Here is a 16,709-nt window from a genome sequence, read left to right as displayed (position 1 = left end):
TGAGGTTGGCCAACCTGGCCTACAGATCGAGTTCCAGGACAGTTTAGTCTACACAGAAAAACCCTGTTTGGAAAAACCCAAAACCCAACCAACCAAAACAAAACAAAACAAAAAACCAAAACCAAAACCACAACAACCCCCCTCCCTAAACCCTCAATATTACTGATTAGGTTGCATATGCTTTTGAAGAGTATGACCTCTTGCTTCTCCGTCAAACCTTTCTCAGATGGAGCCCACTGTGCACTGTCACCTGTCATCACAACTGATAACTCCAGTGAGCAAAGGACACCTAGTCTTCATTCTTTGCTTTAAAGCCATCACAAGATGACTTACTGGGCTGGGAAGCTACCCCACTGGCAGGGTGTGGCCTAGCATGTCTAGAAAGAGTCTGATGTGCTTTAGCTGGAGCTGCAGATTGGGATTATTTCCACCAGCCCGTCTAAGAACAGACAGTACTCCCTGCTACAATGCCCTGACAAATGCAGTGGCTGTGTGACCCCATGTTCTTCAGGCTGATGCATCACCACTTTGAGACCAGTTTTGTGCAAAAGCAGAAAGTACATCAGTGAACAATCTCTATGGCAGGATCAATGGTAAATGGCTGTGCACTAGTGTCAGGTCCCAGGTACCTACAGACAGCTTTCCTGAGACTCTTGTAACCGGTTCTGACTGAATCAAAGCACAAGAAGTCCCTGATGGCTGTGAAGCTACTAGACCTTAGGCTAGAGGTCCACTTTGGTGTCAGTTCAGTGGCTGTTAGGGCTCGGCGTTCACACGTCACACAGTGTAGTTTGTATTCGGCAAACTTAATCTTATCAAATATTCTTTAATTTCATAGACAATATGAAACATACTATATAGGCACACAACAGTTTTGCAGTACAGTTTCAAAGTGTATACAGGTTAGAATACAGAGGTTAAACACTGGTGTACTGACCACAGCTTGAACTTTAGATAAACTTCATAGAAAAAGTACAATTCAGATATCAGCCAATTGAAAACTTTACTCTTCTCGTAATATAAAAATGATAATTTGAGATACAAATTATTTTTTTTACTAAACTATATAAACATTTAAAATAATCATTAAAAACTCAACATTAGAATTTATAAAGATTCACTATAAAAATATATCGGCAGTCACTTCTCTGATAAAGGTACCATTGGCTACATTACAAAATAGTCTCAATGTAAAATTGCCTCAATAACTATTTTAGAACCTGACAAACTACAGGAAGATGATTATCAATCCTCTGGGAAGCTTTGGTATGCATCTTCAGGTTATTTAAGTTACCTTAAGGGCTTCTGTAAACACTTCATTCTGTTAAAGCACAAGCAATGCTCTTCAACTGCATACAGGTTAGAGAATCAAACAAATTATTATATCCTTGTGAGAAACTGCCCTTACCTTCTGGAAGCAAAAAACAAACTAAACTGTCAAATCTTCAGGACAGTTTTCTTTCCATTCTGATAAAAATGTTACAAATCACCATACTCAGATTGTGTGCCCTGCGCCTGTTTAAAACTTCTCAAAATCCCTCAAGTCCAACAAAACCAACTGTTACAACTCATTTAACACAGCTGACAACATGACAAGGAACAATCAGACCACATAATTTACATACTTAGTAATGTATTATGCTTTCTTTTATATTTGTAATTTAGAATTTATTGGCAGGAACACACACACACACACACACACACACACACACACACACACACACACACACACACACACTCTCAACAGTAAGAAATAGAAACAGTGGGAATTGACTGCTTTACCAACGCTGTTGGCCACTCTTGGTTGGATTGTAAAACTGCCGAAGTCCGTCCCTTGAGCACTTTCCCCCAGCTTCCAGCTGTGTCGGCAGCTTCCACATGGCCACATTCCCACTCACCCTCTGTCACCTTCGCACTGTAAAATCTAATACAAAGTAGCTTCTTTGACCTTTGAATTTATAAAACTCCACTAAAAAATAAATCCACCTAATTTTTAAGCAAGTCCATAAAAAATACTTTCTCTTTAAAGAATCAAACACTTTTATGAGAATAAAGATCCTTCAGAGTTTTTAGTTCTTCTATGAGAGTTTTATTTTGATTTTCCAGAACGGCCACACGGTTCTCCAGGCATTTCACGTACTCTTTCTTCTTTCTGCGGCACTCTCGGGCAGCTTCTCTAAACACAAGCATTGACACATCAGGGAGGTGCCCCACCCTTCTCCAGACTGTTCCCTGGCTGGTCTCATTGTGCAGCCCACGCTGGCCTCAAATCTGCAATCCTCCTGCCTCATCCTCTCAATGCTGGGATTATAAGCAAGTGCCACTACCCTGGACCCCACTTGAAAAATTAAGGTATCATCTATGGGGTTGGAGAAGATACATGACTCAGTGGTATAACCAAGTTCAGCTCCTAGCACCCATATTGGGTATCTGTAACTCTATTTGGGGGTATCAGACAACTCTGGCTGTCACAGACGCACAGAAAATAATTTTAAAAGACAAATTTTTGTCTTTAGACAAGGCTGACCTAGACGTCTACACCCTTAGCTTTGCTGGGATTCTAGGCGTGAGGCATGGCAGTGCCTGGTCAACACCCAAACTAGTAAACACATACTTGTACAAGGGCCCGCTAATACACAACCCCATTACCCTAGAAGGCATCATATCCTCCTGGTCAGCTCTCTACCAGGCAATTGCTATCCTATGTCACCCAGCCCTACTAATCCAGTCAGCTTCCAATTAGTGCCTTTTATGGACAAGGTCTTGCTCTGTAGCCTAAGCCAGTTCTGAGTTCTGACGTCTATCTTCCTTAGCATCTTGACTGAGGGAATCAGACATGTCATTTAGCACAGTCTTCTCCAATTTTTAGAGAGACACTCTCACTGCCACACACAACCTTCCAGAGGCTGAGGCAACTGGTGTGTGCAATCCCGTCTGGTTCCCCACAAACTTGTTTTTAAAAAAGATTTGACTTATTTCTTAGTTTACTGAGATTTCTTCTTTTCTGCGTACCAGTACTTGCAGTGTTCATGAACCTAGGAGGGGTTGGGTCCCTGTACCTGGAGGTATACATGGGTGGCCATCACGTGAGTGCAGAAAATCCAACTTGGTCTTTTAAAAGAGCAGCCAGTAAGTACTCTTTACCACTGAGCCACCTCACCTCTGCAGCCACCACCATATCCAACTTATAAGTGGCATCCAGTGAACATGCACGTGTACCCTTTGCAATGTATTTCCTGTAGGACCACATGTTAATTTAAAACCAACTGGTGCCGAGTATCACCAGGAGTGCCAGGAATGCACTGAAACTCTTGCTTCACTATCCTCAGGCTCGACGGCTCAGCTTAGACTTCCTAGATGCACACACAAAGTGTGGTGTGATTTCTTGTTTAGATTCCCTGATTCCTCTTCTTTAGTTCTCTATTTATGGAAGTAAATCTATACAGATTGAGTCTGCTGCTGTATCTACTACAGTTCTCTTTATATAAATTGCAAGCACTCAGGGTAATAATTATTCTGTCACACAGACTCAGTAGGTGTAATGTGTTGGGAATGTGTCCCTCCTCACAGGAGGGAGCGAGCCAGCAGCCCTGACCTCTACTTAGGAAGCATCACCTTCAGGAGTGTCATGAGATGCACCTGACTCTCCTGGCATGCAGCCTCTAGAGCTGCTCTGTTCACCTACCTGTCCCCTTGCTTGCACTCAGCGAGGTCATCCTTACTATAATTTCTTAAGATTCCTCTGTCCACTGTACAACACACCAACCCCTTATCTCATTTTCCCTAATTTGATTTGGTATTTTTATAGTATGTCCATTAATCTTTTAAATTATTTTTATTTGCTGGGCACAGTGGCAAATCTGAGTTGCAGGACAGCCAGAACTAAACAGCAGGACCCCGTCTCAAAATTAGTAAAAAATTAGGAAGTATTGTGTGTGTATGGGTACTCCACCTGCATGTATTGTGCATCATCTGTGTACTTGGTGCATGTAGAGGCTAGAAGGCCACTGGATGCCTGTGCACTGGAGTGACAGAAGATTATGAGCTGCCATGTGGATGCTGGGAATCAAACCCAGCCCTCTAGAAGAGTAGCCAATGCTCTAAACCACCAACCTATTTTTCCAGCCAACTCCCCACCACCGGTTTTGTGGATGTTATAGAGCCAAAGGATGACCTTGAACGCCCAATCTTGTCTTTGCCTCTCAAATCCTGAGATTAAAATGTGTCACAATGACCAGCTCAACGGTTCTTATTTTAATGAAGTCACATTAAGAATTAATTTCCCCGAATGTTGTCTTGTTTTGGAACTGCTTTCCTATGTTCTACATTATAAGATTATGTATTTTTATATTAAAGTCTTGAATTTTACCTTATACATAAAAAGGTGCCGCCCCCCCCCCCCAACCCCAGCCTGGGTCAGAGTTAAGCTATATACTGCCACCTGGCTTCAAAGACCACAGGCATGTGCTAGCATGCCGGCCTAAACTTTTTCTTGTTCTGCAGAGTGGGACAAGTTAACAGTCTTATGTGCCTCAGGCTGGCCTCACAGTAGAGACTGACACTAAACCTGCCAAGGGCTGGCCTTCTGGACACAGGATACCCCCCCCCCCCCCGCCAATCTATTTGTTAAGAGTTCAGTGTTTGGAATCTGGTGGAGCTGTATCAAGTGCTTTCATCCATGGGTCTGAGGAACTGTGCAAAGGAACTAATTTTAAGTGACATTTTTAGCTTTGAATAATATAGTGACCTCATGAAAAGCACAGGCAGCTCCAAGACTGTCCCGTCTCTTTAGCATATCAAACCTAGATAAGAAGTGAATTTCGGTTGGAAGAGGTAAAAACACATCTTTAATCCCAGTCATCAGGAGGCACAAACAGGTGGATCTGAGTTCAAGGCCAGCATGGTCTACAAACTAAGTTTCAGGACAGTCAGAGCCACACAGAGAAACCTGGCTCAAAAATCAAAACAAAGACTTATGGCTAACGTACAGCAGCATGTCTAGGGAATAAGTTCATGGTCTAGTTCATTCCTAACCTCCTCATATTTTTAGATTCTTTCCTATAGGTTCATCCACTCATTGTAAAGGGGCAGCTTATACATTACATCAATCTCTACAAACCCTATGTAGCTAGTTATCTTGTGAGAAAATAACTCCCCCTCTTTGACTATGTTGTGTTTGAGACAGGGTCTCACGTAACCTAGGCTGACCTCAAACCTCACATGAACTTCTCACATCTTATTCACCTCCTGCCAGTGCACACCTACTTTTATGTGGCACTAGAGATCAAACAAGGGCTCTGCACTCGTGAGACAAGCATTTTTGTAACTCTGTAAGACCCTTTTCTTGGGGTTCGTAGGTACAAGATCTTAACCGTTTTCTTCTATTGACATAATGTACTTCATTTATCTTATCTCATCTATTGGAACCTCCAAAACAGTAGTCTCTGCCTTTTTACCAAACTAATCCAGACACCTTTTAATAAAGAAATGTTATTCATTTTCAATTAAAACTTGTGTTTCTACATGATTCTTTATGCTAATTTTATTGCTTTAAAAACTTTACCTTCTGGTCTGTGTGTGTGTGTTTGAAGAAACCCTGCCACATTTTAGTCTTTACAATCCACTCCATTTGGGACTTTTTTGTTGTCACTTCTAGTTTCTTGGTACATAAAGTTACCCATTATATACACATTTTCTCAAGAAGCAAGTTTTCATGCCTGGTATATTAAAGTGAATACAGTAATATGTCTAAAATGTATTTAGGGGTAGTGGTATGCTCAACTGATGGAGTGCTTGTCTGGCATGTACAAAAGCCCTGGGCCTGATCCTCAGTCCACACAAGGCTCCACTTGGTGGAGCCTGATAGTCCTAGTACTCAGGAAGTGGGAACAAGGTAACAATCAAAGTCACTGTTGGTTACATAGCCAGTTCCAGGCCAGCCTGGTTTAAGTTATGCAGACAAATGGAAAATATATATATTTAATGGGGGAGTAAATGTTTCATGCTGTGTTGAGTTAAAACAATTTGTAAAAATTTTTAACTTTAGCCAGGCCGTGGTGGTGTATGCTTTTAATCCCAGCACTTGGGAGGCAGAGGAAGGCAGATCTCTGAGAGTTTGAGGCCAGCCTGAGCTATAGAATGAGTTACAGGAAAGACTCCAAAGCTACACAGAGGAGAAACTCTGTCTCGAAAAACCAAAACAAAAAAGTTTTAATTTTATATATACAAGGGGACACATGTGCCACAGTGCTCACATGCACAGAGGTCAAAGGACAACTGTGTGACTCTGTCTCTTTCCTTTCATCTTTATGTGGGTCCCAAGGATTGCCAGACGAGAGCCTGTACCTGCTGAACCATCCTGATCTGTGATCTTGATGTCACCATTTTAAAAAAAGATTTATTTACTATGTATATAGTGTTCCATCTGCATGTATGCCTGCAGACCAGAAGAGGGCAGCAGATCTCATAACAGACTGTTGTGACCCACCATGTAGTTACTGGGAATTGAACTCAGGACCTCTGGAAGCGCAGCCACTGACTGCTCTTAACCTCTGAGCCATCTCTTCAGCCCTTGATGTTACCGTTTTAACTGTTTTCTGGAGTCACGAACTGCCCACCTGGGACGGTAAGTTCTGAGAAATGTAGACCATGTTCTTTCTGACTGTTCCAAATGGCTCTCTTCTTGAAGCTCTGATCTTTATTACATAATCCCAGTGTTTAAGTGAAAAGGTACAAATCCAGCTTTGTCAAGCTAGAAGATGAAGCAGCCTCATAGCTGCCATGGCAAGGTTTTGTTCTGACCAATCAGAACAGCCTAAAGGTTTCCATAATCCAGGGTTTACTCTAGAGCAAGGCCCTACTCTTCAGTTGGAAGGGTAAGAGAGAAGGGAGAGGAGTACGTGGGGCAGGTCCATGAGAGTAGCCAGCTCAGGTGACGCTGGCTGGCACTGCTATACAAATTACAGTGTATCTTGTCTCTTCAGGGCCGTGGATGGCTCAAGTTCAGTACACACACAACTGTTGTACCTAGCATGGCTTGCTTACTTACTGTGGCGTTTGCTACACTACAGTTCTGGAACCATACCACAGAATTTCTAGGCAAGAAAATGCTGTTTGAAAAGCTTTGCAACATTAATTTTATTTTGTTTTGTTTTCCGAGACAGGGTTTCTCTGTGTATCCCTGGCTGGCCTCGAATTCAGAGATCTACCCACCACTGCCTCCTGAGTGCTGGGATTAAAGGAGTTGTAAGCTGCAGTGTGGTTGCTGGGAATTGAATCTGGGTCCTCTGGAAGAGCAGCCAGTGCTCTTAATCACCAAACCATCTCCCCAGCTACTATACTAAACAATGCTATTTCAAAGGATGAAGTGTTAAAAAAACAGCACAGAAGTCGTCTAGGTGATAGGCTATTTAATACAGAGACTTACAAATGAACTCACTGGGAATGAACTAGATATAACCTGCCACACAGTAAAAGTAGAGCTGACCCAAACCTCCTTTCTAACTGTCTAGTTAGGTTAATAGGTGACTGTGTTTTGAGACGTGCAGAACTTACCCACTCTGGAAACTGATCTACTACCTACCTGTTCTTCATCAGCCGTATTTCCCTTTTCAGTTGGGGGTCATCTGTCTTTGTTGTCTGAGACGTAAGAGTCACAGGAGAAGTCATCACCACAGTCTGTGGCAGTGAAGTGGCCGATGGTGTGGTGCGGATCTGATAGGTCTGCATATCTCCAGATGCAGCTGTAGAGCCAAAAAAGTGAGTTATTGGTGAAGTGCCCTGGAGAGGACTTGGACACATCTGTAGGTAAGGAGTACACTTACTCTGCACAACCACCTGGTTACTTGGGACGAGGATCTGTTGTCCGTCTGAAGTCTGCGCATACTGGAGGATTGTACCCTGTTGAGTATTGCCTGAATTTGTCATGGTTAATGTCTGCAGTCCCTGGACTCCATCTGTACCTGGACTGGCCAACTGTAAGGCTCCGTTGGGGGCAATGGCAACTATAACCAAAGAGGAAAACAGTTATAAGGCTACGACAGACTAATTCAAAGAAGGTCATAAAAAGCAAACATTTATTATTATTATTATTATTGTTTATTGTTCTTACTTTACACATCGATCCCAGTTTCCTCTCTCTCCCTCCCTCCTTCCCTCCCATGCCCCCGACCACCCTCCAGTCCCATTCTCCTCCACAGGGAGGGTGATGCCTTCCAGGAGGGGTCAATAAAATCTGTCAAGTTATTTGGAGTAGGGGTTAGGCCCTCCCTTCTCCTTCTAGGTTAAGGGAGTGTCCCTCCATGGGGAATGTGCTCCCAAAGTCCTTTTGTGCACCAGGGATACATCCTGGTTCCACTATCAGTGGCCCCTTAGACTGCCCAGGCCTTCTAGCTAAGACCCATGTTCAGGGGGTCTGAGTCGGTCCAATGCTGGCTTCTCAGCTATAAGTCTGGGGGTCCATGAGCTCCCCCTTGTTCAGGTGGGCTGTCTCTGTGGAAAAACAAACATTTAAACAGGTCTGAAGGTGGGTGTGATGGCACTCTCCTTTAATCCCCACACTGGGGAGGCAGAGGCAGGTAGATCTCTGTGAGTTTGAGGCCAGCCTGGTCTACACAGTGAGTTCCAGGACAGCTGGGGCTACATAGAGAAATCTGGATATTTCATGTTAATTTGCCACAGAAATTTCAGGGGCATAAAGAGATCTAATCTAATGGCTAAGGATTTCTTCCTTCTTTTTCTTCCCTCCCTTTCTTTCTGAGATAGTTATCTCATGTAGCCTAGGCTGTGTTCAGAGAGATAGCAAGAAGGCATGTATGTCACCATGCTTGTTCTAATTAATGGCTAATGTTTTTTTCCCCACTTGGGGGTAGAAGCAAAGACACAAACATCTTAGGGTTTTCTCTGAACCTGGGCATGGTGACATGACACACCTGTATGATCATGAGTTCACGACCACAATAGGCTAGCACAAGTATCAAACAATGGAGAATTAAGAATATTGTGTTTTAGGGGTTAGGGAAATGGCTTAGTTAGTAAAGATGCTTGCCTGAGGACCTGAGTTCATCTGATGTCTTCATACATCCTGTACACACACTAAAAATTGAAAACAAAATTGTATTGCCAGGTAGGTAGCACACATCTTTAATCCCTGCACTTGGGAGGCAGAAGCACATGGATCTGAGTTCAAAACTTGGTCTAGGTAGTCAGTTCTAGGCATACATGTGATATCCTGTCTCAAAAATAAATAACAGAAACTCTCATTTCCTGTCCTAATTTATTTACTTGCAGGGTGGAGGTGACTGCTCTCTAGATCTTGTAGTACCCACTATCTCTGGTGTACACTCTTTCTAGCTTCCTCATAATGGACTGATAGTAATATACATCAAATGTGTGTATGAAATACTCATAGCTGCAGATGAGTGTGTTTGGCTATCAGACATAAGCACGAATGTTTGCAAACTGCCCTGTTCTAGTTTACCATGTGTACTTACCTGTCCTGTTTATTCTAAAGCTTTACTGTTCAATATAGTAGCCATCATATAAAATTAAAGGACTCAGTTCCTTATTCTCACCAATCCTACCTATTTCAAGTCCCAAAAAACTTCATTTGGCTTGATGGTTACTGTCCTGAATACTGTAAACATTGTCATCATATATATGAAAGTTCTACTGGACTGGACTGCCCTAAACACTAGTTTACACTTACCACTTGAAATATTTGCATAATCTTCTAAGTAGTTTTTCCCTTTTCTTTTCTGATGCCTTTAAAAGTCTGTGTAGCTGGGAGATGCCAGTGAAACAAGTGTATGATAATGCAGTGCACCCAGCTTTAGTTAAGCCAGTGTCAACCTCTGCCGTTTCTTACATGTCCAAAGAACTCTGGGGGGGGGGGGGGCTGGAGAGATGGCTCAGAGGTTGAGCTCTGGCTGCTCTTCCAGAGGTTCTGAGTTCAATTCCTGGCAAACACATGGTGGTTCACAACCATGTATAATAAGATCTGGTGCCCTCTGCTGGTGTGCAGGTATAATACAGGCAGAACACTATACACAATAAGTCTTTAAAAAAAACCTCTAGAGGGGTGAAGAAACAGTCTTAAAGACTTGTTCCAAGGCTGGAGAAATGGCTCACTGGTTAAGTGTGCTGGCTGCAGTCAGGAACATCCAAGTTCAAGAGCCTAACTTATGCAGTAAGTCAGGTGTCCTATGTACACCTCTACTCTAGTTCTGAAGTGTGGAAAACAGGAGGATTGCTAGAGTTTGTCACTGTGCCAAGTTTAGGAGAGACCCTGGCTCAAAGGAAGAGGTGGAGCTAAGGAGAGTAGACCTTTTCTGGCCCCTTTGTGTGCACATACCTATGCACACAGAAAGACACACATAACACACATAATCAGCCTTAAAAAAAACAAAACAACAAAAAAAGAGTTGTTTCTTTAAGTGACACTTAAAACAGAGGAATGAGGTTAGCCACATTACTATCTGCATGGGGGGGGGGGTGGAGGGAGGAGGACGATGGGACAGAATAACAATCTCAAAGACCCTGAACAATAACAATTGTGTGGGCTGGAGGTACAGAAAGTAAGTGTGTGTGACCAGAAAATGAGTACAGGCCTGGGGTATTATGTTAGGTATAAAAGGGACTGGAGCAAGAGTCTTATTTGATAATTTCATTCTCTTAGAGTCCGATATGATTGTAGATGCCCTCATTTAGTTGAGGCTGGCTTGAACCTGCTACAAAACCAATAATGATCTTGAACTCCTGAACCTCCTGCCTCTGCCTCCCAGGTTTGGGATTACAGGTGTGGGCCACCATGCTCATTTTAATTGATATTTTAAATAAAACTTTGTCTAAGCATGGAAAAGAAAATTAAGGTATAAAAGGAGCCAGGCAACAGATGGACTGGACGCTGGCTCTCTGCAGGGATTCCAAAGGTATAGTGCTGAGAGGTGGTCAAGCCACTTCACTGCTGAGCTATACTTCAACTGCCAAGTAGACTTTCAAGTGGTCTTGCACATCAACATTTATCAAATCTCCCAAAGTGATAGACTGGCCAGGAAAATTATGGTGAAAAGCTTATACATAAATAGCATCACTTCTGAGCTGAGCAGGTGCTACAGGGGAGGAGCTGGAATCCCTTCCTGACTCCCACCACTAAGATAAACTAAAGGTGTGCCAACAATTGAAAAGGAAGATATGGAGAAAAAGCACAAGTCCATTATCATAAAAGACTGAAAATATACATATATGTACGCTTAGAACCAACTGGGTGTGGTAGTATACAACTTTAATCTCAGAGGCAGAGGGAGGCAGATATGAGTTCCAGGCCAGCCAGAGCCACACGGAAACTCTGTCTCAAAAACAATGGTATTGAGTTCATTATACCTGTTATCTTTGTTAAGTGTCATTTTAACAAATAATGAAACTCATTTCCTAAATTATTAGGCAGAAACAGTGTGAGCACAGTACAAGTTCCAGACTGGTTAGTACTTATTCACAACACAGCCAGTAACTTGGCTCTCTACACTGACAGCCCAGCATCGCTCATGGTACATGCTACTGTCACATCACAAGTCTCAGTTCTTTTTCTTCCTTAAAAATACAATTTTCATGTTTAATCTTTTTATTACAGAAGTAAAGTAAACTAAATATTAATTCCCATCAACATTAAGGTCACAGGCACAAGTGGCCCAGAGAGCACCTGAACTTATTAGTTTGGGGAGAGGGGAGATCCTACCTCTAGATCCAGATAAATACAACTTTCAAGCTTTGTGACATTAGAGACAGTATCTAATTTTTTTCAGGGGGCAGGGCAGGAGATTCACTATGGAGCCGTGGCTGGACTTGAACTTCTGTATGCCACCACACCAGGGGTAACCTATTTACCTCTCTAAGTCTGTTCTTCACCCACGGGCAACTCCTATCTTACACTTGTAAGGAAGTGAGACAATGCAGAAAAACACCTATGTTAATAGCCAACCCCTTCCCCTTCAAGTAGAGCAGTCTTTCTATAGGCGTCAGTTCTGCATGTCTACCATATGGGAACAGCTATACATACTGTACTGTCCGCTGCTGGTCTGATAGATGGGAGTTGGAACAGACATAGAAGTGACAGCAGAAATGCCAGGATTTTCTCCGTCTCCTTTTCTGCTCCGTATATCTTCAGAAGAGAGGTCTTTCAAAATTTTTCTGTTAAAAAAAAAAAAAAAAAAAAAAAAAATAGAAGTCTGTTTAATGACTGTGCCCTACAAAGACACTTTCCCACCCAACCCAGCCTCCCAAGTGCTGGCCTTACACATACAACCACACCAGTTCAGATTAAAAGCAAGATCATCTAACCAGGTGTGGTGGTGCATGCCTTGAGTCTGTTTGGTAGGCTGAGACAGGAGGATTAGAAGTTTGAAATGGGCAGGGCCCACACAGTCAAAGACAGAAAAGAGATTAACCAAAAGCAGAAGCCAGTCCTAACCGGCTCAGTGTGTTTTATCAAATCACTCCGTCTTTAAATTCAGCTAGCTGCTGAGACAGATTGAGTCTCCACAGTGTAGTCTTTCTAAAAGCTGTCGCTAAGAACACCTTTAAATCCCACAAACTCCTTTCTGTGAATCCTCAAGTGACCTTGACTCTGGAATTCTAGAGTTTAATCTAAGGTGCAGCTTTCTGGATGGGACAGATCTCTGAATTCTCCAGCACTCACCTCAGTCAGCTTAGTTCAACATGGCAATAAACCGTGTGCACAGAGGTAACTAACAAAGCAGAATTTAAAGCCCCAACAGGGAAAGATTTGTGTGTCATTGTTCCTGAAGCAGTTTGCTGTAGCTGACCCTGCAAGGACAAGCCTGCTTTGAGAGAGAAGTGGGAATCAAGAGGCAGGGCCCTGGAGCAAAAGCAGATAGTCTGACTCACAAACCCTATTAAGCCAGTCTTATCGTAGATCTACATACAAGGACAGAAGCCACCATTTGTCCCCCCAAAACCAAGGAAATCATGTCGCTCCTTTACTCATCCAGATGGAGGACTGGCTAGAAGAGTGACGTGTTCCTTATGAGAACTCTGTACCCCAGCTGTTCTGGAATTCATTCTGTACACCAGGATGGCCTCAATAAGTAACTGTTGAATTTTTTTTTTTTAAATTTATTTAATCTCGGAGGTGGAGGAGGCAGATCTATGACTTCCAGGCTAGCCAGAGAATCACAGTAAGATCCTGTCTCAGAAAACTAAATGATAGCACAACTCTCTCTCTCTCTCTACTAGAGCCCCAAACCATAGTGTTAATTAAGTCCTAGGGGGCCTGAAGTGATGACTCAGCGATTAAGAGCACTGACTCTCTTCCTGGGGGATCTTTTCAATTCTCAGTACCCACATGGCAGCTCACAACTGTCTGTAACTCTAATTCCAGGGGATCTGACACCTTCACACAGACATACATGCAGGCAGAACTTCAATGCACATAAAAGAAAAGTCAAGAGGTGGTGGCGCACAACTTTGATCCCAGCACTCAGGTGGATCCCTGTGAGTTCAAGGTCAGCCTGGTCTACAAAGCAAGTTCCAAGACAGCTAGGGCTGTTACACAGAGAAGAGGAACCCTGTCTTTAAAACAAAAAATTTAAAGGATTAAGGAGTCCCTCCATTTAGAATTTATCATTACTATGTACTCTAGGTTAGCTACACTGAAGAAAAACACAGAGCACCCTCTCTCTAGGTGCAAGACCCCATGTACAGCTGTCCTTTCTCTGCAGGACAGGCTCTGTTCTGAAGTGTCCTTCACTCAAAAAGACCAACTTGGCCTTTTCAACTTTGAATCCTACAGTCAGGGTTAGAGCAGCCCATTGTACTCAGAAATAAGAGCCAATCTACTACCATCAAAAGGCAGAGAGACTGCACTCCCATGAGCTCTCCAGGGTTATCACTGTTATGTTAGGAAGACTATAAACTCCTGTCAAAAAGAGAATATACTCGGGAGTCTGAGGCCAGCTCCAGGATAACCAGAGCTACACAGAAACTATCTCAAAAAACCAAAAAAAAAAAAAAAAAAAAAAAAAAAAAATCAAAGCAAAACAAAGCCAGTTACTGCAGCTGGAGAGATGGCTTAGTGGTTAAGAGCACTTTTACAGAGGACTGAGTTAGTTTTCAGCACCCATGTGCACATACCCTACCACATACACATAATTAATAATAAAAACAAATCTTTTAAAACTGTACAAAGTTAACATGTCTGTCCATTAACTGTTGATTCAATGGAGTCCAAATTCCTCAAGAGACTACAAGTACCTAATTCCTGATCACGTTTTGGATAGACTCTCTTCCTCCAACACCTTCACTTCCCAGGCCCTAGAACGGGCAGACCTGCTTTCCTTCCTCCTCTTTCTCCTGGATTATGCTGTTCTTAGCTGACAGATTTCTTCTGCTGCCTTGTAAACTCTGCCTGCCCCATTCTAATGAAGATCAAGTTAGTGCTGCCTAGATTCACACCTCGTAATTCTTCCCTATTTATTCTTCAGATGGACTGACCCTATACATACTTCTCTCACACCACCTATAATCTTACTAGACTATTTACACCTTCATCATTCTGTCTCTGGTTCCTCCTACCACATAGACTCTAGCTTTGGTCAATTCTACCATGGAATTGTCACCAATTCACTCACTCCAAATATACCTCTACTCCTATCCATATGAAATTCAGACAATTCCAAAGGCCTGTTAATTGGTTGTACTACTTACAGATGCCCATTCACTGAGCAAGCAATTATTTGGCATCTACTAAAGGATGAACTCTGCTAGGACCTGACATCACAGAAAAATATGTCCGTCCCCTTCAAATTCTATGGACTAGAAAGATGGCTCAGTGGTTACTGTTCTAGCAGAAGACTCAGGTTCAGTTCCCAGCACCCATATGGCAGCTCACAACCACTTCTAACTCCAGTTCCAGGGAATCTAACACCCTCTTCTAGCCTCCGGAACCCACATGCTACACACAAACACACACAGGCAAATACCATGAACATAAAACGACTCTAAAGGCACATATATACATGCTAACAAGTACTAAAGGAGCCACAGAACAAATATCAAACTGTCTCAGGGCAGTCAGGAAAAGCTAAGTAGAGACTTCTGGTAAGCACATACGGGAGTGGGGTGTGCAGAGGAGCGCAGAGGTATACACAGTGTAGAGCTATTTCAGTGAGAGCTGAATCTTGCACTTGGCTGTCCTGCTTTTTTATGGCTATGAGTTATACCTACCAGCAGGACCCGGTGACATGTACTTTTAATCCCAGCACTAGGGAGGGAAGGGGAATCTCTGTGAGTTTGAGGACAGTCTGGTCTACATAGAAAAGGCCTGTATCAAAAACAACAAACCATTTTAAATCTTAAGCTGCTTCCAACCTACATCTCATAACATCTGCGACCTTGCCTAACCATGCTTGCATGCTAAAGATTTTCACAATCTCAACACATTTGGTAACGAAACAAAGTACCAACCTGTAAGATGGGCGCCGGGCCAGGATCCCGTGAGCCTTCTGTGAGGAGCCTATGCTGTCAGATGAGTCCTGAGACTCCTCACTTTCTGATAAAGATGACACCTAAAACAGAGTTTTTAACATTCAAAGAAATGATTTGTCTTCTGTCACCTAAATGCACATTAACTCCAAAGGTCTAAAAGGAGGGAGGGGGAGCAACTAAAACAAGCTGTGCAATCCACACCTCTATTCCCAGCACTCGGGAGGCAGAGGCAGGTGGGTCTCTTGAGTTGGAAACCAGCCTGGTCTACAGTGAGTTTAGGAACAAAGAAACCAAAAAAGACAGGACATACAATACAGTAACCCAGAACTAACATCAATGCTTATTATATATATCTCAAATACAATGATACTAGTTGGGGGTTGGAGAGAGTGGCTTAGCAATTAAGAATACTGGCTGCTCTTCTAGAGGTTGGAAGTTCAATTCCCAACATGTAGACAAAGCACTCATATACATAAAATACATACATACCTTTAAATGATAATATTCTACTAAAAAGAAATTTCTGATCTCACCCTGCAGCATATTTAGACATGCTAGGGAGATTGCTGGATCTCGAAGCCTACAGATCAAGGTCCATGCTAGACAAACACATGGGAGGGTGGGAATTGAGTTGGTTCAGGGGTGATGGATGAGCTTGTACTGTTCTTCCAGAGGATCAGAGTTCGGTTCCTAGCATCGGATGCCTCTGGCTTCCACAGGCACCTGCACACATGTATAGGTGCTCACAAACAAATACACTTAATTTAAAATAAAGTGAGTGTCTGAAATTTGGAAGGCAAAGCTCTTTGGAGTTCTTAAAGCCTTAAAAATTAAACAGGCAATGATACTTACTTACCTCAAGAGTACTTTAGCATTAATAGACTAGTAAGAATAAGAAGAGACCAAAAAACGAGAGTGACGGGGAAAGCGGGAGCAGAGCGAGCGAGCTGCCCTGGGAAACGACTGAAGGCAGTGCAAGGAGAAGAGCAACTAGCGGTGGCCGAGTGCTGCCACCAGGACAGACTGTGCTGGAGGTGACAGGCAATTTCAACAACTGTAGTGGTCAGCATCAGCACTGTCTCATCTCATTAAGTGAACCAGTGTATGTAAGATACTTTATACGGCAGACAGATACAGCAAATATTAACTATTCTTGAACAATTTAAAACAAGCTTTAAGGAGAGACAGGGTTTCTCTGTGTTGCCTAGCCT

At 42.8% G+C, this 16,709-nt stretch overlaps 1 protein-coding gene across 1 annotated transcript in view; it reads right to left on the bottom strand.

Annotated features, from left to right (window-relative positions):
* Positions 1-810: 810 nt before the first annotated feature.
* Positions 811-16,709, bottom strand: part of Atf1 (activating transcription factor 1) — a 40,341-nt gene continuing 24,442 nt past the window's right edge. The window contains exons 3-7 of the mRNA XM_051189900.1: positions 15,478-15,578; positions 12,053-12,183; positions 7,824-8,003; positions 7,583-7,742; positions 811-2,176 (exon numbers count right to left, since the gene is read on the bottom strand). Of these exons, the coding sequence (XP_051045857.1) occupies positions 2,032-2,176; positions 7,583-7,742; positions 7,824-8,003; positions 12,053-12,183; positions 15,478-15,578 (717 nt within the window). The 3' untranslated portion in view covers positions 811-2,031. The remainder of the gene's footprint in view (positions 2,177-7,582; positions 7,743-7,823; positions 8,004-12,052; positions 12,184-15,477; positions 15,579-16,709) is intronic.

This window comes from Phodopus roborovskii, unplaced genomic scaffold (genome assembly GCF_943737965.1).
Source record: "Phodopus roborovskii unplaced genomic scaffold, PHOROB, whole genome shotgun sequence".
Taxonomy (NCBI): Eukaryota; Metazoa; Chordata; class Mammalia; order Rodentia; family Cricetidae; genus Phodopus; species Phodopus roborovskii.
Note: the sequence above shows the minus strand (reverse complement) of the source record. Positions and strands in the feature narration are given on the sequence as shown.